Source organism: Dipodomys spectabilis, unplaced genomic scaffold (assembly GCF_019054845.1).
Source record: "Dipodomys spectabilis isolate Male_0828 unplaced genomic scaffold, ASM1905484v1 ptg000085l, whole genome shotgun sequence".
Lineage (NCBI taxonomy): Eukaryota > Metazoa > Chordata > Mammalia > Rodentia > Heteromyidae > Dipodomys > Dipodomys spectabilis.
In genome coordinates this window covers 6,451,148-6,474,985 of record NW_024870762.1, presented here as the reverse complement: position 1 = coordinate 6,474,985, position 23,838 = coordinate 6,451,148, and the positions used below count along the sequence as shown (strand labels likewise).

The following is a 23,838-nucleotide window of genomic DNA, read 5'->3' as shown; positions in this document are numbered from 1 at the left end:
CTAATTAGTAATAGCTTATGGAACATAATTTAATGATTCAACAGGATTCAATAGGAGTAAATGTAACATAGCATTTTTATGAGATTGAAGTCTCAGCATTAATATCGTTTTTTTTTCTTTTGTGCCAATTCTGAGGTTTGAACTCAGGGCTAGGATGCTGTCCCTGAACTTTCCGCTCAAGGCTAGCACTTTACCAACTAAGTCACAGTTACACTTCTGGCTTGATAGTTAATTGGAGATTAAAAAGTCTCAAGAACTTTCCGGCCCCAGTGGGCTTTGAACTATGAGATACTCAGACCACAGCTTTCTGAGTAGCTAGGGTTACAGGAGTGAGCCAGACATTTAGCTGCTGCCTTTTTTTTTTTCTTGGTTGTAGGGATTGAACTCTGGGCCTGGGCGTTACACCTCAGCTCGAAGCTAGAGCTCTACCACTTAAGCCATAGCACCACTTCCAGTTTTCTGATGGTTAATTGGAGATAAGAGTCTCACAGACTTTCCTGTCTGGGCTGGCTTTGAACCACGATCCTCAGATCTCAGCCTCCTGAGTAGCTAGGATTACAGGCGTGAGGCACCAGTGCCCTGCCAGATAATTCTTGATATGCCCTCTGAAATGTACTTCTAGCTAGTTATTTCCTTAAAGCACATACGAAAACAGACACAAAGCCAGGAAAAAAGAAAAAAACAGTGCCTAACATTATGCTACAAACTAATAAATCAAAACTCAAAACCATCATTACTCTCTGAGAGCCAAGCTTAGAAGTTGACAGTCTAGTTAGTGGCTTTCAAACTATAACACTGTTTCTGAACCATAACAAATGGTATTAACAAAATCCCTAAAGGTCAAATAGTAATGAGAAGGAGGAAAACGTTAATGGATTTTTCTCGTTTCATCTTGTTAGCAACAGTAAGGAAAGCAAAAGGCAAAGGAATAAGGAAATAAAAAAATGAACACAAGCAATTGAAATACGTTATCCTAAATCTTTATACCCTGGCCACGACATTTTCTCTAAAAAAATAGTTTGGGCTCTCCGGGTGAGAGATTTACATAGAGTATGTAAACAGAACTGACAACATTGACGCAAGGAACAAGTCAAACCACTTCCTGTCCAAAGAGGATAAAGTTGACTACTCCCTTCAAACGCTGTGCGACAAATGCTGGGCGTGACAGGGCCCCGGCAGGGCTACCTTTGCTCCTGCGCAGTGTCTCGTCCCTCCGAACGCTAACTCCCAAGCCCCAGCACTTTCCCTCGCCTGCATCCTCCAAAATCACACCTGCAATGCTCTACTGCAACGAGAAGCCGGAGTAGGTAAGCCATAGCCCCCATCCCCTAACAAGCATCATCTGCAATGCACAAACCCGAGTGGGAAGAACAGGGCTGCAACCCGCGTCCGATCGCTGCAGCCAAGTGCGGCCAACGGAGCCGCGCGCCGTACCGCCTCGCTCTCCCGCCGGCAGAGGGGGATCGTTTCGACCCAGGCGGATGACCAGGGGGACCGGAGGGGCAGCCCTGGCAACCTCACCCAGGGCAGAACTCCTCCAGTCCCGAGAGCATTCACAGGCCCGACCTCAGCCGGTCGGAAGTGACGTATCCGCGGAGATCCGCGGGGCCGCCACGTAATAGGCCTTCGCCTCAAGTCGCCGTTCTCCACCCGGATCGACCCCAAAACCGGGGAAGTGAGGCCGAAAGATCCACCATCCACCCTCACCCGGCAACCAGCGACTCCCAGGCCCCACCGGGGAACCCGGCAACACCTATCCGGAACTCGAACCCGCAACCTGGACGGTGCAGCCGCGTCGGCCTGCGCGCCCGAGTGGCGGCGCCCAGCGAGCCATGGGCTTCGGCGCTCCTCCACGCGCATGCGCGGCCCTCGGTCTCGGGAGGACTCCGCGGGTGACCGACACGCCGGCCTCGCAGCCGCCGGCACTCCGGGTCGCCCTGGTCTCCGGCTGGCCCTGACCTGCGGCCGCGCTGATCCTCCTCCCGCGGCGGGGCACGGCGGCGGGGCGCTCCGCGGCCGCCCACCGGCGCCTCAGGCTCGCCCTGACACGAAGGCTCGGCGCGGCTTCCGCTTCCGGCGAGTATTGTGTGCCCAGCCGCAGGGCGGGGGCGAGGGGAGGAGGAAGGAGGGAGGCAGCGCTCGCCCCGGCGGCTCCGCGCCCCGCACTCCCGGACCCGGAGCCGGGAAGGTAGGTGCTGTCCCGCCGCCGCGCCGGGGCCGCACGGCCCACCCCCGCTGGCCGGCTCCTCTCGCCGCATCCCTGCGCCCGGCCACTGCGTCACCGGCCCCCCACACGTAACCACCGCTGCCTCCGCCCGCCTTGGGCCCGGGCGGAGGACGTTTTGCCGCCCCGGCGACGTCAGCGCGTCCGGCGTTGCTTGGCTACCCCGCGGATCCCCCGTCCCGCAGCCACTCGGCTCCCCGGGGGAAGCTGACACCGTCACCGCGGGTCTCGGCTGCGTCAGAGCGCCTGGCATCCCACCTTCACGTCACGCCTCTTCCTTACCTGGACACGCATCCCTCTCTTTCCCCCTCTCGCCAACCACCACGGCGACTGTCTCTTCTCTCCAGTCCCCCTGCGCCAGATTTGGCAGGAGGAGATGGAGATGCGGGTGGGAAAAGAGAGGGTCGCCAGATAGAAGTCGAACAGTGATAGAAACAAAAATGAGAACGTCCCAGAAGTCTACCCTTCACGAGGGACTGAGGGAGGAGGAAGGACCCACCCACAGGCACCCCAAGCCTCACGGCTGGCAGGCCTCGCCACTCCTCTCCTTCCCCCAAGCTCCAGCTCCTCTCCATTTTTCACTAACCTTTTCCCCTTTACTTTCTCAAACCACTTCTCTGCCAGTCTAGATCCATTGTGGTCCACAAATGTGCATACAATTCAACTCCTCCAGGTGAGGAAGCCACCACATGGCTAGAAGACTGGGAAAGAGGCAGGGTTCCTAATCCAAGTTGGATTCCAATACGTAGAGAAGAGGAAAAAAAAATATCTGAACTATCTGATATAGAGAGATGAAGTTGAGATCTAAATAAGTTACCAAATTAAACACTCATGGGTGCCAACCATCTACCAGAAGCTGGAGATGTAGCTCAATGGTAGAGCACTTCCCTGGTGTGCACGAGGCCCTGGGTTTGATGCATTTTGTTTGATGCATTTTTACCCCAACTAATCACACGGCCACTTCTGTGAAGTGCATAGACCTTCCAAAATCCTTCTTTTGACTGGGTCACTTTATGAGAAGAGGCAGAAAATGGAAATAGAGAAATCAATTTAATCATGGATAAAAGTATTGATGTTTTAAGACTGGAGTAGGGGACCTGCAATCGGTTTTAGAAATCTATCAGATATATTTCCAAGTCTGATGCTTCACCTGAGGTAAATTTGATTGCCTCTTTTCTTCATTTAATTCCTAATTAAGTTGCTATTTGGAAGACTAAAGTGGTTGCTGAATCTTTAGAATGGATTTACCAGCTCTCAAGAAGTTACTGTCAGAGACTCAGGCTTCACCTGAGGGTGACTTGATTGCCTCTTTTCTTCATTTAACTCCTAATTAAGTGGCTATTTGGAAGACTTCAGTGGTTGTTTAATTTTTAGAATGGATTTACCAGCTCTCCTCTCAAGAAGTTACTGTACACTCTTGGAAAGAGTTGCTATGCATTTATAACTTTTAGTCATTCCAAATGTTCAAATGCCCACAAATAGAATGTTGCTTGAAAGGTTCTAGACCAAGCAGAGTACACTTTGTCTAGGCTAGTCTTATAAAAGGAAGAATAATTTCATTCTTTTCAAAAAAGAAGCAATGTTACCTTTACCTAATTCAATTCATTACCCTCTGAAAGAGTGAGAGGATGGCAGAAAATCTTGCTTAAGCTCCAATTGACTATTAGAATAAAACTCTTCTGTAACATTTGACTTTAAAATATAGCTAGTTTGGGGCTGGGAAGGTAGCTCAGTGGTAGAGTGCTTGCTTTGCATGCATGTGGCCCTGGGATCCATTCCTCAGCACCACATTAGCAGAAAAAGCCAGAAATGATGCTTTGGCTCAAATGGTAGAGCACTAGCCTTGAGCTGAAAAGCTGAAGGACAGTGCCCAGGCCCAGAGTTCAGGCCCCACAACCAACAAAAAATATACATACATATGTATATATAATTTAAGAAGTCTTAATCCTTTGGCTTATATGGTACTTCTTAAGTCCCACATTCCTTTTTAAACTATTAAAGTAGGATACATTGGTCTGGAACTGTTGATTCTAAGGTTACAAGTAAGATCTCCTGGGCCAGGACACATATGTAGATTTTGGATTATACCTTCTGTTTCTTTTCTCCTTGGAAGTTAAATAATGGCAGAGACAAGTCTGTTAGAGGCCGGGGCCTCTGCAGCCTCCACAGCTGCTGCTCTGGAGAACCTACAGGTGGAGGCGAGCTGCTCTGTGTGCCTGGAGTATCTGAAGGAGCCTGTCATCATCGAGTGTGGGCATAACTTCTGTAAAGCTTGTATTACCCGCTGGTGGGAGGACCTAGAGAGGGACTTCCCTTGTCCTGTCTGTCGGAAGACATCTCGCTACCGCAGTCTTCGGCCTAATCGGCAGCTAGGCAGTATGGTGGAAATTGCCAAGCAGCTCCAAGCTGTTAAACGGAAGATCCGAGATGAGATACTCTGCTCCCAGCATCATGAAGCCCTCAGCCTCTTCTGCTATGAAGACCAGGAAGCTGTATGCTTGATATGTGCCATTTCCCACACCCACCGGGCCCACACCGTTGTTCCATTGGATGATGCAACACAGGAGTACAAGGTGAGCAATCAGACACATGCCAGTGTCTGTGTGTGTGTGTGTGTGTGTGTGTGTGTGTGTGTGTATAGACAGATGCCAGTGTGGTGAAAGATACACTCCCTAGGTAAAGGGTTGTAAGCCCCAGAGGCAGGATTGTACCTGATCTTCACTCTAAGTCCCCTCACTCCTCAGATCTGCATACATGGATACACTGTACATCTAATCAACTACACTACACTCTAGAATATGAAGTAGAGAAGTGTGTCCCCAGATTTTCTATAAAGTTTGCACCATTCTTTGTGTCTTATGGGTACGTATTGGTGTATATAGTCTTGGAATAGTGAGTGAAACTTCATGGAGAGGATCAAACTTCAAAAGGCATTGCAATTTCTTGATTCTGCTCCCTGTCTGGTTTTCCTATTGGTTGAAATAGGTAGCATCATTTGATTGACATCCACCAGATAATGGGGAACATGGCATGGGGTTTAAGTTACTGCTGAGCCATAGGGTAAATGTCTAAGTAATAGAGGCTTAGCATTTTATCTTAATTATATATAACAAGATGTTGAAACAGTAAGGTGATTAGTGGCATAAGTAATCAAGTTTTTGTTCTATTTTTAAGTGGTTAGAATTGGATGGGAGAACAAGGTGCAAAGGTTACTTTGAACTGTGAATGTAGTGTAGTGGCACGGCGTGTGCTTACCATATGCAATAGGCTTTATTCCCAGCATCATCACCAAGAGCTTTAGCCAAAACTGGTAGATCAGCCGGTCTCTGGTGGCTCACGCCTGTAATCCTAGCTACTCAGGAGGCTGAGATCTGAGAAAGACCGTGAGACTCCTATCTCCAATAAACCACTAGAAAACCGGAAGTGGCGCTGTAGCTCAAGTGGTAGAGCGCTCGCCTTGAGCTGAAGAGCTGAGGGACAGCGCCCAGGCCCAGAGTTCAAGCCCCATGACCGACAAAAAAAACAACAACTGGTAGATCATGCCTGTAATCCTAGCTATTCAGGGGCTAAAATCTGAGGATCACAGTTCAAAGCCAGCCTGGCCAGGAATGTCCATCCATGAGACTCATTGCCAATTACCCACCAAAAAAGTCAGAAGTGGAGCTGTGGCCCAAGTGGTAGAGCGCTAGCCTTAAGAAAAAAAAAAGCTCAAGGACAGCACCCAGACCCTGAGTTCAAGTTCCAAGAAAAAAAAAAGTAGCTTTAATAGCAAGAGGCTGTTGTTCATAAGATAATGGGTGGGGTCAGGGAAGGACATAGAGTTGATTAGAACTAGAAAACTAGATTCTGTGGAAGAAAAGTGGGTGAGCTGAGAAGCTGATGAGGACAAGCCAGTGGCAAGGGATGGGCCTGTAGGAAGTTAATGTCTCAAATTATGGGCAAAGAAAGGAGCTTTATCAAGAAATGGTGAGATGGATAGGAACTAATGGGCTTAGAAGTCACTGGGAAGTTGGCTCAGTGGTAGAGCAGTTGCCTTGCATGCCTGAGGCCCTGGGTTCGATTCCTCAGCACCATATAAGCAAAAAGAAAAAAGCCGGAAGTGGCGCTGTGGCTCAAGTGGTAGAGCGCTAGCCTTGAGCTGAAGAGCTGAGGGATAGCGCCCAGACCCAGAGTTCAGGCCCCACGACCGGACCCCCCCCCTAAAAAAAAAAAAAAAGAAGTGGAAATGTAGGTCAGTGATGGAGTGCTTGAGTAGCCCCAGGTTTTTACAAATAAAATAATAAACAAATGGATTAATAAAACAAATAGATTAATGTCTGAGCAATAGATATGCCAGTGCATCCCAGCTGATTTTAGCACTCTTATTCTTTCCAACTCATCAGGAAAAACTGCAGAAGTGCCTGGAGCCCCTGGAATACAAGCTGCAGGAAATCACCCGCTGCAAATCCTCTGAGGAAAAGAAGCCAGGGGAGCTCAAGGTAAAGACTGGAGATCTCATTCACACTGCCCTAGGGTATTTGCCTCTGAAGGAATTAACCACATTATTTAATCCATTCATTCTGATTCCTTAGAAAAACTGTTCTTTCAAAAAAGGTGTGATTGTCCTTCAACACTGTACTTAACTTACTTGTCATGAATTCATTTTTGAGCAGAAGGATGAAAGAGATGAAGGATGTGGTAGAGCACATGTTACCAAGTACAAAACCCTAAATTCAAACCCCAGCAATGCCAACAAAATAAAACAAAAAAAGACTCTCTCCTGAGACTCTCTCCTATTTGGTAATAGGAGCTTGTTAGAGGAATTGAGGAAAGAAGGATCTGGAAGGTTCCCTGGGGAAGAAGGGAAAACTCCCAGAGCTTCCCAGTGACATTAGGACCAACAACATTCTCATAACTCAAGTAAGGATAAGTTGGGCTAAATCACGTTGCTTCATTCCTTCCCCTTTCTATCTTCATCTGTAGGATTCTGTCCATCTGCCAACTTGGACAAAAGCTACTTCCTCTTCAGTATTCTGGCCCTTCAGAAATTAACTTGCTTTTAAGTTCATATATTTTTGCCAGGTGTTCATACTTATACTTGCATCCTAGCTACCCAGGAGGTTGAGATCTAAGGATCAAGATTCACAGCTAGCATGGGCAGGAAATTCTATGAGATTCTTATTTCGAATTATCCACCAAAAAGCTGGAAGTGGAACTATGGCTCAAGTGTTAGAGCACTAGCCTTGATTACAAGAGCTCAGGGACAGTGCCCAAGCCCTGCATTCAAGCCCCAGGACTGGCACACACATACAAAGAATTCATATTCTTTTTTTTTTTTTGTCGGTCATGGGGCTTGAACTCTGGGCCTGGGCGCTGTCCCTCAGCTCTTCAGCTCAAGGCGAGCGCTCTACCACTTGAGTTACAGCACCACTTCTAGTTTTCTGTGGTTTTATTGGAGATAAGAGTTTCACAGACTTTCCTTCCTGGGCTGGCTTTGAACCGCGATCCTCAGATCTCAGCCTCCTGAGTAGCTAGGATTACAGGCGTGAGCCACCGGCGCCCATCAGAATTCATATTCTTTTGTATCTTTTCCGTAGTAGTTTCTTATTTGCAGTATGGTATCTTGGTATCTGAATTATTTCTTCTGTTGGACTCAACCCCCATCAGTAGCAGCAAAAACAGTAATTAATACTGAATCCTATGCATTAATACACTGGGTGTCTGTGACCTTCCAAATTTATATGGTTATACTAAGTCTTGCAGTTCTGCCCATGTTGGAGGTCTAAGAGTTTAGGCTAGACGTGGGACAGGTAAGATATAAAAAGGCTACAAAGACAAAGGAAAGATTCTGAGACCATCTTTTACAGGGGTAAACTTAGATACACTATAAGGTCGGTATTATCATCCCATGTTTGTATAGGAGCAAACAGAACTGATTTAAGTATCTAGTCCAAAATCATAAGGCCAATAAGTGACAAAATCAGGGATAGTAACAATTTTTGAATCTATTAATTTATTTAGCTCTTGGGGTTAGAGTTATAGCTTAAGTGGTAGAGCACCAGCCAGGGAATGAAAATGTTGGATACCGAGTTTGAGTCCCAGTCTTAGACAAAAAAGAAAAAATCATTTTTGTTTTTTTTGGGGGGGCAGGGGACGGGGGTGGGGGAGTCAGTAGTGGGGCTTGAACTCTGGCCCTAGGAACTGTCCCTGAGCTCTTCAGCTCAAGGCAAGCACTCTACCACTTGAGCCACAGTGCACTTCCAGTTTTCTGAGTGGTTTAATAGAGATGAGAGTCTCACAGCCTTTCCTGCTGGAGCTGGCTTTAAACCACAATCCTCAGATCTCAACTTCCTGAGTAGCTAGGATTACAGGTGTGAGCCACCACACCCAGCTAGAAAAAAATAAATTTATTTAGCTCTTGACATAGGCCAAACCCTGTTTTTGACCATAGATATCAATGATGAACAAAAACACAATCCACGCCCTCCTTGTACTTAAAGACTGGTGAAGAGAATAGATAATGCCATAACACCAAAAAGACAGCTGCAAGTTCATAAGAAGATAAACTAGGGGCTGGGAAGTTGGCTTAGTGGTAGAGCACTTACCTCGCATGCATGAGGCCCTGGGTTCGATTCCTTAGCACCACATAAGCAGAAAAGCAGGAAATGGCGCTGTGGCTCAAGTGGTAGAGAACTAGCCTTGAGCTGAAGAGCTGAGGGACAGTGCCCAGGCCCAGAGTTCAGACCCCATGACCGGAACCAAAAAAAAAGAGAAGATGAACTAGAACTTTAACCTTGTTAAAGGCTTTTGCAAGTAATTAGTTAAGATTCAGAGATTTTTAAATTATATTAAATTTGTTTTTATTTAAAATATATTTTTCTAATATTGCATAACAAGCAGAAAGCTAGGATTGTGTGTATACATACTAGTACTAGGGCTTGAACTCAAGACCTGAGTGCTGACCCTGAGCTTTTATGTTTTGTTTTGTGTGGGTCCTGGGGCTTGAACTCAGAGCATAAACCCTGTCCCTGTACTTTTTTGCTCAAAGCTAGCGCTCTACCAGTTTGAGCCACATTGCCACTTCCGGTTTTCTGGTGATTAATTGGTTAAAGTCTCATGGACTTTACTTCCCAGTCTGGCTTTGAACTGTGATCCTCAAATCTCAGCCTCCTGAGTAGCTACGATTATAGGCATGGGGCAGGACATCCAGCAAAATTAATTTTTTAAACATTGACTTTTGTTTTACTCTCCCCAATGGCCCTCACTACCAATCCTCAGTGGGGACAATAAGATTGGTACCAGGGGAGATATTTACAGAAGATTCCAGTAAGGACAAAAATGTGTGTCCTGGGGCTGGGAAGGTGGCTCAGTGGTAGAGCACTTGCCTTGCATGCATGAGGCCCTGGGTTCAATTCCTCAGCACCACATAAGCAAAAAGAAAAAAGCCGGAAGTGGCGCTGTGGCTCAAGTGGTAGAGTGCTAGCCTTGAACTGAAGAGCTGAGGGACAGCACCCAGGCCCAGAGTTCAGGCCCTACAACCGGACCCAAAAAAAAGAAAAAGGAAAAGAAAAATGTGTGTCCTGTTAAACCATCTCCAGTAAGACTGGAAGCCTGTGTTATTTCATGCACATGATGGGTTGGGGAGCGGCTACTTCCGGCCCCATACCCTGCTGACACAGTTCTCCCTCTTTTCTCTCAGAGACTAGTGGAGAATCGCCGACAGCAGATCTTAAAGGAGTTTGAAGAGCTTCATAGGCGGCTGGATGAAGAGCAGCAGATTCTGCTTTCACGACTGGAGGAGGAAGAACAGGACATTCTACAGCAACTGCGTGAAAATGCTGCCCATCTGGGGGACAAGCGCCGGGACCTAGCCCACCTGGCTGCTGAGGTGGAGGACAAGTGCTTCCAGTCTGGCTTCGAGATGCTGAAGGTTTGACCTTTGCCCTTGCATAGCTCCTCAGGCCAAGCACAGTATAGCTTTGTAGTCTATTCTGTCAGTCTGGGGTGGTCTCTTCCCCTGCTCAGCTTCCCTAAGCCCAGCTCTCTCTTCTAGACATATTCTAAAGTTCCTTTTTCTATAGGAAGGCTTTTCTGACTTCTCCATGTACTTGTATCATTTTTGTGCTATTTATATCTTGTCAACAATCATATGCTTCATTTGTACAAAAAAAAAAAGTCACACACAAAACAAAAAACTCCTTTAGAGAAGGAAAGTCTGAACTACTTAGTGAAAACCTATACCTTAAAGGTCTTATAAAGCCAGGGCCTGCAGCACATGTCTATAATCCTATCTACTCCAGAGGCTGAGCTCTAAGAATAGAAGTTCCAAGGCAGCCCAGGTGGGAACGTCTATGAGACTTTTTTTTAAGTCATAGGGTTTGAACTCAGGGTCTGGGCATTGTCTCTGAGTTTTTGTGCTCAAGGTTAGCACTCTACCACTTTGAGTCACAGCACCACTTCTGGTTTTCTGGTGGTTAATTGGAGATAAGAGTCTCTATCTCTAGGACTTTATGCTTGGGGTGGCTTTGAACTGTGATCTGCAGATCTCAGCCTCCTGGGTAGCTAGCATTATAGGCGAGAGCCATGAACATTGGCTTTCCTGGAAACTCTCTCTCTTTTTTTTTGGGGGGGGGAGGTCTGGTCGTGGGGCCTAAACTCTGGGCCTGGGCACTGTCCCTCAGCTCTTCAGCTCAAGGCTAGTGCTCTACCACTTGAGCCACAGCGCCACTTCCGGCTTTTTTCTTTTTGCTTATGTGGTGCTGAGGAATCAAACCCAGGGCCTTAGGCATGCAAGGCAAGCACTCTACCACTAAGCCACCTTCCCAGCCCCATCCTGGAAACTCTTTTTATCTCCAGTCTATCACCAAAAAATAAAAGTTAAAAAAAAAAAAATGGGGCTGAGAAGGTGGCTCAGTGGTAGAGCGCCTGCCTTGCATGCATGAGGCCCTGGGTTCAATTCCTCAGCACCACATAAGCAAAAAGAAAAAAGCCGGAAGTGGCACTGTGGCTCAAGTGGTAGAGCACTAGCCTTGAGCTGAAGAGCTGAGGGACAGTGCCCAGGCCCAGAGTTCAGGCCCCACGACTGGACCCAATAAAAAAAAAGAAATGCTGGAGGTGGAGTGTGGCTCAAGTAGTAGAACATATCCTTGAGCAAAAAAGCTCAAGGGTAGCACCTAAGCCCTGAGTTCAAGCCCAGGACTAGCAGCACAAAAGAAATTTCTTTTAAAAGTTTTATAAAATGCAATTACTGTTGCTTTCCAGTTCTAGAATGTGACTTACCTCATGTTAAAAAGAATAGAAACATAACTTAAGGATATTTGAAAGTATGTATGGTATCTTATTTTTGATATGTCAATGAGACCTCTAAAATGTTTAAATAGTTCTGCTCTATAAAGATGCATAGTGTTGGCCAGGCACCGAGGTTCACACCTGTAATCCTAGTTACTCAGGAGGCCGAGATCTGAAGATCATGGTTCAAAGCCAGCCCAGCCAGGAAAGTCCATGAAACTCCAGTTAACTACCAGAAAACAAGAAGTGGTGCTGTGGCCAAAGTAATAGAGTGCCAACTTTGAACACAAAAACTAAGGGACAGAACCCAGGCCCTGAGTTCAAGCTCTATGACTGAAAAAAAATAAATAGATAAATATGCACAATGTTGGCAAGTTTGATTGTTTTATCTTAGATATCAAATAATCTATTTAAATTAGAAAAGCTGCAATGTATATTTATTCACATATTATATATTGTTATATTTTTAATATATTATTTCCTGTGTCCTTTGAAGTAGGTGCATCTGCTTTCCACATTAAACTGAAAATCCTTGTGAAGCAGAGGTTTATTGTCTTTGTCTTTTTTTTTTTTTGTCGGTCATGGGGCTTGAACTCTGGGCTTTGGTGCTGTTCCTGAGCTCTTCAGGCTCAAGGGGAGCACTGTACCACTTGAGCCACAGTGCCACTTCCGGTTTTCTGGTGATTAATTGGAGAGAAGAGTCTCACGGACTTTCCTGCCCCAGGAAAGTTTTGAACTGCAATCCTCAGATCTCACCCTCCTAAATAGCTAGGATTACAGGCATGAGTCACTGGTGCCCAGCTTTGTCTTTCTCTTCTTTACCCCAAATCAGGGCTAGCACACATTTACTAATGTACTGGGCAGTAACAGATAGGGGCTACCAAACTGCAATGGGAAAGCATGATTATTTTCCTATGCCACCAGCCTGGAATTGTCTATACTGATCATCATGGAAACTAGTCAGTACTGGAAGGACAAAGTAAGGAGCTGACCAAATTCCTGTTTCTTGCTGGGAGCTACCAGTGTCCTGGAGGAGCAAAGACAAACATATGAGAAATCATTTGGGAATGATACAAACTACCATGCTTCATGATAACCAACAGTTAAAAGTAGGTTTAGGCTGGCAGAGATGCTCATTTCCCGCTGAAGCTCTTCCCCTTGAGTTGTGACCCACAGTTTGCCCAGGGACTGTTTTTGGTTTTTTCCTTTCCCCTGGGCTTGAACTCAGAGCCTGGGCGCTATCCCTGAGCTTTTTTAGTTCAAAGTTAATGCTTTAGTTACCACTTGAGCCACAGCTCAGCTTTCCGCTTTTTTTTTTGGTGATTAATTGGAGATTAAGAGTCTCGTGAATTTGGGAAAGGTGGCTTTGAACCAGGATCCTCAGATCTCAGCCTCCTGAGTAGCAAGGATTACAGGCATGAGCCACTGGTGCAGGGCTTGCCCAGGGACTGTTTTACTGATCTAGAACTTTGGATAGAAGTATAACCTTTTGTCCTCATGATCCTTGAATATCAAGACAAATATTTCTCTCTTTATTTCTCTTTCCCTCTAGGATGTCAAAAGTACCCTGGAAAAGTAAGTGATTTGTATGTCACTTTGAGTGAGTTTAAGTTTTGGGTTAAGGGATCAAGAAATGAGTTGGGAGGAGAAAGAATGAGATGGTCATGCAAGATCTGGGAAGAATGTGAGGAAAGAGTCATTGCATGCAGGAAGCACAATTCCCTAGGAGTAACAACCACTGGCCTTTTCCCCTTGGAGCATGAGGACATGGTTGGTAATGTAAGGTAAATCAAATAGGTAGGTTTAATTAGTAGCCAATTAAGAGAACTCCACGTAGTATTCAGGCAGGAAGATTAGTTTGTTTTTTACCAAACTACTGCCCCACCACACATGGTGGAGAGGCATGGTCAGAAGGGGGGTGCTGAGTTCTGGCCTGGGTTTAAATAGGGAAGGGGGTTGAGGAGAAGGTGTGTGCACCAGATACAGGTACCTCAGGGCCTGGGACCCTCCCACAGTCTGATGGGAGGCTGACCGATGATGAAGCTGCCTAGGACATGACCTCGGAGGAGTAGCAGGGAGGAGGAGGGGATTGTCTCCTGGTGTGCCAGTTACTTAGGTGACAGAGGTACTGGGCAGAGACTTAGCCAAGAGGGAGGAGTCTGCTTCCCCTTCCCAGGGCTGACCTTACAGGTATAGGAAATGATAATGTAGAACCAGATTCTATTTGTGCTCTGGTTGGATTCTTTCCAAACAAGATGTCAGGAGGAAAGGGCTGAGAGAACCAGAAAGATGATTATTAATTTTCATGAAATACAAGAATGCCCCTAAGAAGTTCTGAGGCTCATTCTCAACATAAGGAACTGTCTAGGTTACCATATAGCTCTCTACAGATAACAAAAGAAAGCAATTGACATCAAGGAGGAGGGAGAAAGTGGGAAGATAGAAAATTTCAGTTTTTCCCTAAATATGACAACATATTTACTTGACTTAAGCTTCCTCTGATCCTGTCTTTTCTCCTACCTCCGTGTCTCTCCTAGATGTGAGAAGGTAAAGACCATGGCGGTGACTTCAGTATCCATAGAGCTGAAAAAGAACTTCAGCCATTTTCCCCGACAGTACTTTGCCCTAAGGAAAATCCTTAAACAGCTAATTGGTAAGTTGTTCCCAAAAAGAAACTAGCAGAGAAAAGGAAGTTTTTAGGTCCTACCTATGGGCTCTTAATTTCTTCCTTCTCCCACACTAGTTACCTAGCTTTCAGTCTCACCCTGAGTCTCACAGTGAGAAACCTTAGATGTCATCTATTTTAACTTAACATCCACACCTTTTAAATAGGGACCCAGGGGCTGGGAAGGTGGCTCAGTGGTAGAGTGCTTGCCTTGCATGCATGAGGCCCTGGGTTCGATTCCTCAGCACCACATAAGCAAAAAGGAAAATGCCGGAAGTGGTGCTGTGGCTCAAGTGGTAGAGCGCTAGCCTTGAGTTGAAGAGCTGAGGGACAGTGCCCAGGCCCAGAGTTCAAGGCCCACAACCGGACCCAAAATAAATAAATAAATAAATAGGGACCCAGAAAGGTAGAACCTTTGTGGCTTAGGTTAGAATTTACCTAAGTCATAAGATAGAGTGACCATATAATTTATTACCTTAGCTGGGACAAATCTTGAGAATGAAAAAGAATGTCATTATTATTATTAATACATATGCAGGGAAAGCATATTCTTCCCCCCCCCCCCCCACACACACACATGCTTCTTTTTCTATTTATTTGTTTGTTTATGTTTTGGTGTCATAATGAGATTTGAGCTCAGGGCTTTTTGCTTACTAGGCCAGTACTCTACCACTTGAGCCTCAGCCCTCATATTTTTTGGTCAGTCATGGGGCTGAACTCAGGGCCTGAGCTCTTTTTGCTCTAGGTTTTGAGCCACAGTGCCACTTCCAGTTTTTGGTGGTTAATTGGAGATAAGTGTCTTCCCTTTCTTTCTGGCCTGCAGACCTCCTCTTTTGTACTTCTCCACACAGAGATAAATGCTGCTGTGGGAAAGGAAGAAGATAGACCATTAACTTAGAGCCCTGCAGAGTTAAGGGAGCCCTTACCTATTTTAGGGTCTGAGTTAGTGAATCCATTGTTTTTCCCTTCCCTTAGGCAGGACCAGGGATTGAGAAAGTTGGCCATGTTTTTCTGTTTTTATTATGGGGCCTGAACTTTGGGCCTGAGGGCTGTCCCTGAGCTCTTCAGCTCAAGGCTAGCTAGCGCTCAACTACTTGAGCTATAGCACCACTTCTAGCTTTTTCTGCTTATGTGGTGCTGAGGAATCAAACCCAGGGTCTCATGCATGCAAGGCAAGCACTCTACCACTGAGCCACCTTCCCAGCCCACCATCTAGTGTTTTTGTTTTGTTTTGTTTTGTTTTGTCATTCGTCGGGCTTGAACTCTGGGCCTGGGCACTGTCCCTCAGCTCTTCAGTTCAAGGCTAGGGCTCTACCACTTGAGTCTCAGCAGCACTTCCAGTTTTCTGGTGGTTTATTGGAGATAGTCTCATGGACTTTCCTGCCTGGGCTGGCTTTAAACTGTGATCCTCAGATCTCAGCCTCCTGAGTAGCTAGGATTACAGGCGTGAGCCACCAGTGCCCAGCTTCATCTGGTGTTTTTAAGGATCCAAACTATGTACTTGCAGGCTGGAAAAGTGAAAAAGTGTCCTCATTTACCTCCCTTCTCTGGCTTCTTCTCAGCGGATGTGACCTTGGACCCTGAGACAGCTCATCCTAACCTCGTACTGTCAGAAGATCGTAAGAGTGTCAAGTTTGTAGAGACAAGACTCCGAGATCTCCCTGACACACCCCAGCGTTTCACCTACTACCCTTGCGTCTTAGCTACTGAAGGTTTCACCTCAGGTCGACATTACTGGGAGGTGGAAGTAGGCGACAAGACCCACTGGGCAGTGGGTGTGTGCAGGGACTCCGTGAGTCGAAAGGGCGAACTGACTCCACTCCCTGAGACTGGCTACTGGCGGGTGCGCCTGTGGAATGGGGACAAATACGCAGCCACCACCACACCTTTTACCCCTTTGCACATCAAAGTGAAGCCCAAGCGAGTGGGCATATTCCTAGACTATGAGGCTGGCACGCTGTCTTTTTACAACGTCACAGACCGCTCTCATATCTACACCTTCACTGATACTTTTACAGAGAAACTTTGGCCCCTCTTCTATCCAGGCATCCGGGCTGGTCGGAAGAATGCTGCACCACTTACCATCCGGCCACCAACAGATTGGGAGTGACAGGTTGGCAAATAGGTTTTATTGGGATGAGGCAGGGTCAAGAGCTATGGGCCTTTATTCCTGTGTTCCGCTGGAATGTCTTGGTGTTTGCCGAGTTCCAGGTCTGAGTCATCTTGGAAAAACACCCTGGCGGTCACTATGTTTTGTGCAGAGGAATAAGTAGGCCTGGGCTGCATGACAACACAGCTGCGTCTCCTCCTCACTGTAGGAAGGGGGGCTGGTTGCCAGGGAACTGTAGCCCTGTCATCCATCAGGTTTTCTATTGCACAAGGACAGGTCAGGAAGGATGGAGAGGCTTTTGCAGAAACAAAGAAGTCTAGGAGAGGGTCCAACTTGCCCAAACAAAATGAAACTGAAACCTTTGGTGGTTTGTTTGGTTTTGGTTGTTTTTTGTTTGTTTGTTTTTTGACCCAAAAAACGATTCCATTTTGTTCCTTAAGGAACATTGAAAAAACATGAAGGATAGTTGCTGTCACAGGTCCAGGAGTTATGCAATTTTGCCTGAGGACAGAGACTGAGCACCAAGAATGTTAGAAGGACGATCAGGGAAGAGGGCTAAAGGAACATAACCCTAGAAACTAATAAAGAAGATGGAGATGTCTTTGATCTTATTCCCAGGGTAAGGTTGCCACTATGAGTAGGACTGGCCAGAAGTAGTGAACAAGGAACATAGGGAGAAGGAAAGAGTGGGAAGAACTCAAGTCCCTGTAGAGCTTGCTTCTTACCTGCTTCCTTACAGTTGGTTGTCTCCAAGAAGTTGCTTACGTGGCTCCTCTCCAGTGGTGAGGTAGAAGAGATCATGCTAGACACATCTACTCTTCCACAGTTTTCCCAAGAGAAATTGGTAGAGTCAGGTATTAGAAGAAAGAGGTATGTCTACTTAAAGCCCCTAAAGAATGTCACTAAGTAACTACTCCCAAGTAGTCAGCCCTGTTACCTGGTTCAGGTGTCTTAAGAAGGAAGAAAGGAAAGAAGGAAGGGTGATAGAGTCTGAAGCAGTCTTTCTCACCCTAATGACAGGGTAGAAGTTGGTATATATAAGGAAGGACCAGATAGGCAACTTCCTTTTTCCTGTGAGCATCTGACCCAGAACTGAGGGTTAACAACAGCCTTGTGCGTGTTTGTTGGCATCCTTCACCTTTCGCCATTCCCCTTTACAGAGAATGTATATCATTTTTTATCTTAGGCCAAAATAAACAACCTGTAGGGTACATACACTGTCAAAAAAGGTAAAGTGATGCATGTCAAACCAAACTAAAACAACTGGGATTATCTGCTGCTCTGAAGACTGAGACAAGAAACTGCAGTTTATTGAGGGCATTGAGTTCCTCCTACCACCTCAACAGGACTTTGTCTACTCTCCTCCTCTTACCTTTGTGCCTTGACTGTGGTTCTTTGTGGCAAGATACTTCGGTTGTTAAACAATATGAACAAAGGATCCACTGAAGTGAGCTCTGTGTTGTGTGATAATTTGATAATGGTCTTACCTTGATGTGTAAGAATCCCTGAGTGTGAAAAACACGTATTAATGGGCCTTAAGTGCTTGACTGAGGTCTGGATGGGCCTGGGAATCTAAATTTTAACCACACGCTTGATGTGAAACACTACACTGAGGAAGCCTTAGCTAATTTCCATCCTGTGGGCTAGAGGCTGGTTCTCTATCCAGCCTGGCAGAGGTCTGCAATGGAAAGGGGGGTGGGGGTGGGGGGGAGGAGTCTTACCTTCTTCTGACTCACACTGCACTTCTTAGAAATCAATATACTTCTTTCAACCCCAACCCTTCCATTCCCCAGTTTGCATCCCTCAGCTTCTGACCTCAGGCACTAGTAGTCATTAACTGAGTCAGAGGAAAACAAAGGATGTCAGAACAAATGGGAGACATCAAGCCATCAGAGGAAGGAGTGTTGTCTGTCTGGCTTGGGTTGGGCTGTATTGGTGGGGAAGGACTGGTAGAAGATACTGTTGACAAGTTTAACAGGTTTTTATGCTGTGAAGATCACCTGTTTTGTGGCCAGGCCGTGTAATACCAAATGTATTTCATTGTTAAATACAAAAATGGAAGTAAGCTTGTGTTTTCTGAGGGCCTAGGCCACTCCCCTCCATCCTTGTTCCACGTTCCATAGTATTTCCATGTTGATCCTTTCCACTTTCACCCCCACAAGCACCAGTGCTTTGTGTGTACATGTCTGCTTGAACTCAGGGTGCTGTCCCTGAGCTGCTTTTGCTCAAGACTAGTGCACTGCCACTTGAGCCACTGCTCCACTTCTGTTTTTTGTTGTTGTTGTTGTCAGTCATGGAGCTTGAACTTTGGGCCTGAGCACTGTCCCTCAGCTCTTCAGCTCAAGGCTAGCACTCGACTGCTTGAGCCACAGCACCACTTCCAGTTTTCTGGTGGTTTATTGGAGATAAGAGTTTCATGGCTTGGGGCTGGGAAGGTGGCTCAGTGGTAGAGCACTTGCCTTGCATGCATGAGGCCCTGGGTTCAATTCCTCAGCACCACATAAGCAAAAAGAAAAAAAGCCGAAAGTGGCGCTGTGGCTCAAGTGGTAGAGTGCTAGCCTTGAGCTGAAGATCTGAGGGACAAGCGCCCAGACCCAGAGTTCAGGCCCCACAACCGGACCCCAAAAAGTTTCATAGTCTTTCTTGCCCAGGCTGGCTTTAAACTGTGATCCTCAGATCTCAGCCTCCTGAGTAGCTAGGATTACAGGCCTGAGCCACAGGCTCCTGGCACGTCTGGCTTTTTAAAAAAATTAGTTTATTGTAGGTAAGAGTCTTACATACTTTACTGCCCTCACTGGCTTCAAACTGCCATCCTCAGATCTCAGCATCCTAATTAGCTAGGATTTACAGGGAAACCAATAGTTAAAAGATTAAACCTCTGTTTCTTCGGTCTGTAGATCTTCCAGGCACCTACCTTTGGCTTCAGGAGAAAGAGATGGGAGATAAACTCTCCCAATTTAGGGGCTGGGAAGGTGGCTCAGTGGTAGAGCGCTTGCCTTGCATGCATGAGGCCTTGGGTTTGATTCCCCAGCACCACATAAGCAAAAAGGAAAAAAGCCAGAAGTGGTGCTATGGCTCAAGCGCTACCTGAGGGACAGTGCCCAGGCCCAGAGTTCAGGCCCACGACCGGACCCCCCCCCCAAAAAAAAAAATGGAAAAAGAAAAAAAACTCTCCCAATTTAGCTCCATGAAGAAACTAGATTTCTGTCCTGGAAATGTCCAACTCCTAAGATCCTCTCCTACTATGCTAGCCTCTCTAGTCTCTACTTAATACATGATTATAGTTTTGAGGAAGTCTGGAAGAAATCCAATAAAGGAGCCCTGGAACCCCTGGGGGGATGTGTTGACAAAAGTGCCCCTGTGGGCCTTCGGGCCAAGGTACTACGTTTCCCAGGAGGCGCCGCGCGAGCTCAGGGGGCGGGGCTCCGGGGCGGGGCCTGCGCGTACGTCTTCCCTCTGAGCTATGGCGGGGCAGGTGAAGGATCGTGAGGCCTTCCAGAGGCTCAGCTTCTTGTACCAGGTGAGTCCGCGAGGATAGCGTGGGGAACGGGGCCCGGTGCCGTCGGCCCCATAGTGATCGCTTGGCGTCCCCAGGCCGCGCACTGTGTCCTAGCGCAGGACCCCGAGAACCAGGCTCTAGCGAGGTTTTACTGCTACACGGAGAAGACCATCGCCAAGAGGCTCGTCCTGCGGCGGTGAGAGGCGCGCGGGCCGGCGATGGGCGGGAGCGGGCGGGGGCCGGCCCGGAGGGGTGACGCAGCGGGGGGGGGGGGGGGGTCCGATCGCCTTTGCTTCCGCCCCCAGGGACCCCTCGGTGAAGAGGACTGTGTGTCGCGGCTGCTCCTCCCTCCTCATCCCCGGCCTCACCTGTACTCAGCGCCAGAGACGTAAGTCCTGCCGCAGCCTCGGAGCGATTAAGGAGCCCTGGGGAGGGCAAGGCGGGCGACCAAACCGTTCCTCCCTCCCCTTAGACGGGGGGGGGGGGGGGGGGGGCGGGGGGGAGGTTTGGAGTTGCTGGAGTCAGGCTTTTCCAGCTCCACTGAAACTAACGTCAGGACTTGGCTTTTTGTTCCCCTACCCGGTCCATTGACAATTGATCGTGCCCTAAGAGGAGCCTCATACGCGCAGTAACCATTCGTCAAGAAGTGTCAAGTTGGTCTGGGAATGTGGCTTAGTGGTAGAAGCCCTGGGTTCATTTCCTCAGTACCACATGAGCAGAAAAAGTCGGAAGTGGTGCTGTGGCTCAATTGATAGACAGCTACCTTTGAGCAAAAGAAGCTCAGAGACAGTGCCCAGATCCTGAGTTCAAGCCCTAGGACTCACAGAAAAATAAAACGTGTCAAGTTTCTAAGATTTCTCAAATGCTAGGTTCCTCATTGTTATTCAAATTATAGATTAAGAACAATTTACTTTCTGTTTTTTAATTTTGCCGATCATGTTTGAACTCAGGGCCAGGTGCTGTCCTTGGGCTTTTTCTGCTCAAAGCTAGGACTCCACTAATGTGAGCCACAGCTCCACTTCTGGTTTTTGGTGGTTAATTGGAGATAAGAGTCTCACCGATGGGGCTGGGAAAGTGGCTCAATGGTAGAGCGCTTGCCTTGCATGCATGAGGCCCTGGGTTCGATTCCTCAGCACCACATAAGCAGGAAAAAAAAATCCGGAAGTGGCGCTGTGGCTCAAGTGGTAGAGTGCTAGCCTTGAGCTGTAGAGCTGAGGGAGAGGGACAGGGCCCAGGCCCAGAGTTCAGGCCCCACGACCGGACCCCCCCTCCCCCCCCCAAAAAAAAGTCTCACTGAATTTCCTGCGAGATCTGGCAATGAACCATGATCCTTAGACCTCTGCCTCCTGAGTAGTTATTATTATTATAGGTGTGAGCCACTAGTGCCTGGACCAAGAACAATTTAAATAGTGTAGAAGAAAAGGGGGCGGGCTTTCATTGAGAAAGTAGATTGTTTTGTTTTCATACCAATATTGGTGAGGTTCGTCAAAAACAGGAATTCTAGGCATGGTTGAGGATTGCTTGCCCTCAAGAAATGGGAAGATGGCTTTGTAGTAGAGTGCTTGCCTAGCCTGCATGATGCCCTGGGTTCCATTTCTCAGTACCACATAAACAGAAAAACCCAGAAGTGGGGCTGGGAAGGTGGCTCAGTGGTAGAGCGCTTGCCTTGCATGCATGAGGCCCTGGGTTCGATTCCTCAACACCACATAAGAAAAAAGAAAAAAGCCGGAAGTGGCACTGTGGCTCAAGTGGTAGAGTGCTAGCCTTGAGCTGAAGAGCTGAGGGACAGCGCCCAGGCCCAGAGTTCAGGCCCCACGACCGGACCCAAAAAAAAAGAAAAACCATGAAGTGGCACTGTGGCTCAAGTGGTAGAGTGCTAGCCTTGAGCAAAAGAAGCCTAAGCACGGAGTTCAAGCCCCAGTACTGTCCAAAAAAAAAAAAAAAATGAGGGTTCCAGAGGTGGGAATTTGAGGTAAGCAGGGGCAAGAAAGAGGTGATGTTAAAGAGGGCTACAGCAGATCTTGAGTCCAATTAAGGAATTTAAAATGCATCGTAAAAGAGTTACAAAAGATTGATTGAGTTACAAAAGAAAGGTAGGGGTGAGATTCCTACTAAAAAACAGGGGAGGCAAAACTGGTGCAGACCTTTTCTCCTCAGCGGCCTAGACACTCTTCCTTTCTCCCACCTTTACCCCAGGCCGCAGGGGACAGCGTTGGACAGTGCAGACTTGCCTAACTTGCTGGCGCAGCCAGCGCTTCCTCAATGACCCCAATCATCTGCTTTGGGGAGACCGGCCTGAGGCCCAGCTAGGGAACCAGACAGGTGAGCCATGGTAGGAAAAATATTGATAACCCAGGGGAGGCATGGAGATGTAGATGGACAGCTGGGTCTTGTTGGTATAAAAGGTGCCACAATCTTAGACAATTAATTCTGCTCTGATTCTGTTCTTCTACCCAGATTCCAAACCACCACAGCCCCTGCCAAACACAGCCCTAAAGAGTTCTAAAGAGAAAACACATCCTGAGGCTGCTACAGTTGCCAGGGATGGATTTACCTCTCCTTCCACATAAATAAAGTTGAATTGTGTTTGCATGAGTCTGTGATTCTGTTCAGTGGCGTTTCAACTGAATTTCAATTTTGCTTTTCCTATTTCTGTCTGTATTTCTTGTTCACTGTCATATCTGCCTTTCATCTTTACATCTTTGTCCTTCCACATGACAGGGAGATTCTAGTTTCCATAGGCCTTTTGGTCCCATTAAGCAGCTTCCATTTTCAGGGTTAAAAGTGGGTTGAAAGTGCACCTCATGGGGCTGGGAAGGTGGCTCAGTGGCAGAGCGCTTGCCTTGCATGTATGAGGCCCTGGGTTCGATTCCTCAGCACCACATAAGCAAAAAAAAAAAAAAAAAAGCTGGAAGTGGCGCTGTGGCTCAAGTGGTAGAGCGCTAGCCTTGAGCTAAAGAGCTGAGGGACAGCGCCCAGGCCCAGAGTTCAGGCCCATGACTGGACCCCCCCCCCCCCAAAAAAAGAAAGTGCACCTCATGCCTTGTGAAGGTGAAAATGTGTTTGTGACTTTTAAGTAGCACTATCCTACAATTCTGTGAGGTTTATGTAATCACTTCATCTCAAAAAATTAAAAACAAACACAAACAACAACAAAAATTCCCTGCAAATTCAGTTAAGAGGTGAGTAGTGATGGGCTCATTAAGCTCATGAAACCTATTTCCTTCCAAGCTAGAAAGAAGATGCCCTCTAGGCCCCATAGAAGATTTTTTTCCCCCAGTCCTGAGCCTTGAATTCAAGGCCTGACTGCTGTCCCTGCGCTCTTCAGCTCAAGGAGAATGCTCTTCCACACTTGAGCCACAGCACCACTTCCGGTTTTTGAGTGGTTAATTGGAGATAAGAGTCTCATGGATTTTCCTGCTCTGCTGGCTTTGGACCACGATGCCTCCTGAGTAGCTAGGATTACAGGAGTGAGCCACTGACACTTGGCTCCATAGAAGAGTCTTAAGCATTGTGGGAAGAGCAGGCCTTGAGAAAGGATGAAGTCTGATAATCATTCTGAAGATGTCTACTAATTACCATTTGAGATTTTGGCTTCTCAGCTGAAATGGCTCATTCCACGTTGGCAAGCAAGACTGGACCTTTCAGTGTTCCCATAGGCTTCCATTTCTGGGATAGGTGGTCTGTGTACAGAGGAGGACCCTGTATCCACTAGGATTAGGACACAGGGCAAAGTCTTGGTGACACCTCACTAAAGGACTGTTCCCTGAAAAACATGGAATAACTACATGGGCTGTGTTCATAAGTGGTTGCAAAGAGAAAATACTTAACAGCAGACCAAAGCACCAGAACTCAGCATAAGTCAGTGCTTAACTGACTTGTGACTTTAGGCCACGAGTTCTTTTAGAATATACACACTTCACCAGTCACTGGTGGCTCACCCCTGTAACACTAGCTACTCAGGAGGCTGAGATCTAAGGATTGTGGTTCAAAGCCAGCCAGGCAGGGAAGTGCATGAGACTCATCTCCAATAAGTCACCAGAAAACTGGAAATGGTGCTATGACTCAAGTGG

At 47.1% G+C, this 23,838-nt stretch overlaps 1 protein-coding gene across 6 annotated transcripts; it reads left to right on the top strand.

The window, feature by feature from the left end:
- Positions 1-971: 971 nt before the first annotated feature.
- LOC122111307 (E3 ubiquitin-protein ligase TRIM39) lies at positions 972-22,360 on the top strand. 6 transcript variants are annotated; one of them, XM_042684063.1, is made up of 10 exons: positions 4,338-4,797; positions 6,607-6,702; positions 9,903-10,133; positions 13,044-13,066; positions 14,029-14,144; positions 15,719-15,903; positions 19,861-19,961; positions 20,071-20,153; positions 21,962-22,087; positions 22,223-22,360. In XM_042684063.1, exons 1-10 carry the CDS (start codon positions 4,345-4,347, stop codon positions 22,333-22,335), a joined length of 1,527 nt encoding a protein of 508 aa, XP_042539997.1. In that variant the 5' UTR covers positions 4,338-4,344; the 3' UTR covers positions 22,336-22,360. The 6 variants fall into 6 exon arrangements, with proteins under 6 accessions (XP_042539994.1, XP_042539992.1, XP_042539993.1 ...); XM_042684060.1 differs by lacking the exons at positions 19,861-19,961; positions 20,071-20,153; positions 21,962-22,087; positions 22,223-22,360 and adding an exon at positions 972-1,307 and having other exon boundaries at positions 15,719-17,717; XM_042684058.1 differs by lacking the exons at positions 19,861-19,961; positions 20,071-20,153; positions 21,962-22,087; positions 22,223-22,360 and adding an exon at positions 2,087-2,188 and having other exon boundaries at positions 15,719-17,717.
- The last annotated feature ends 1,478 nt before the right edge of the window (positions 22,361-23,838 follow it).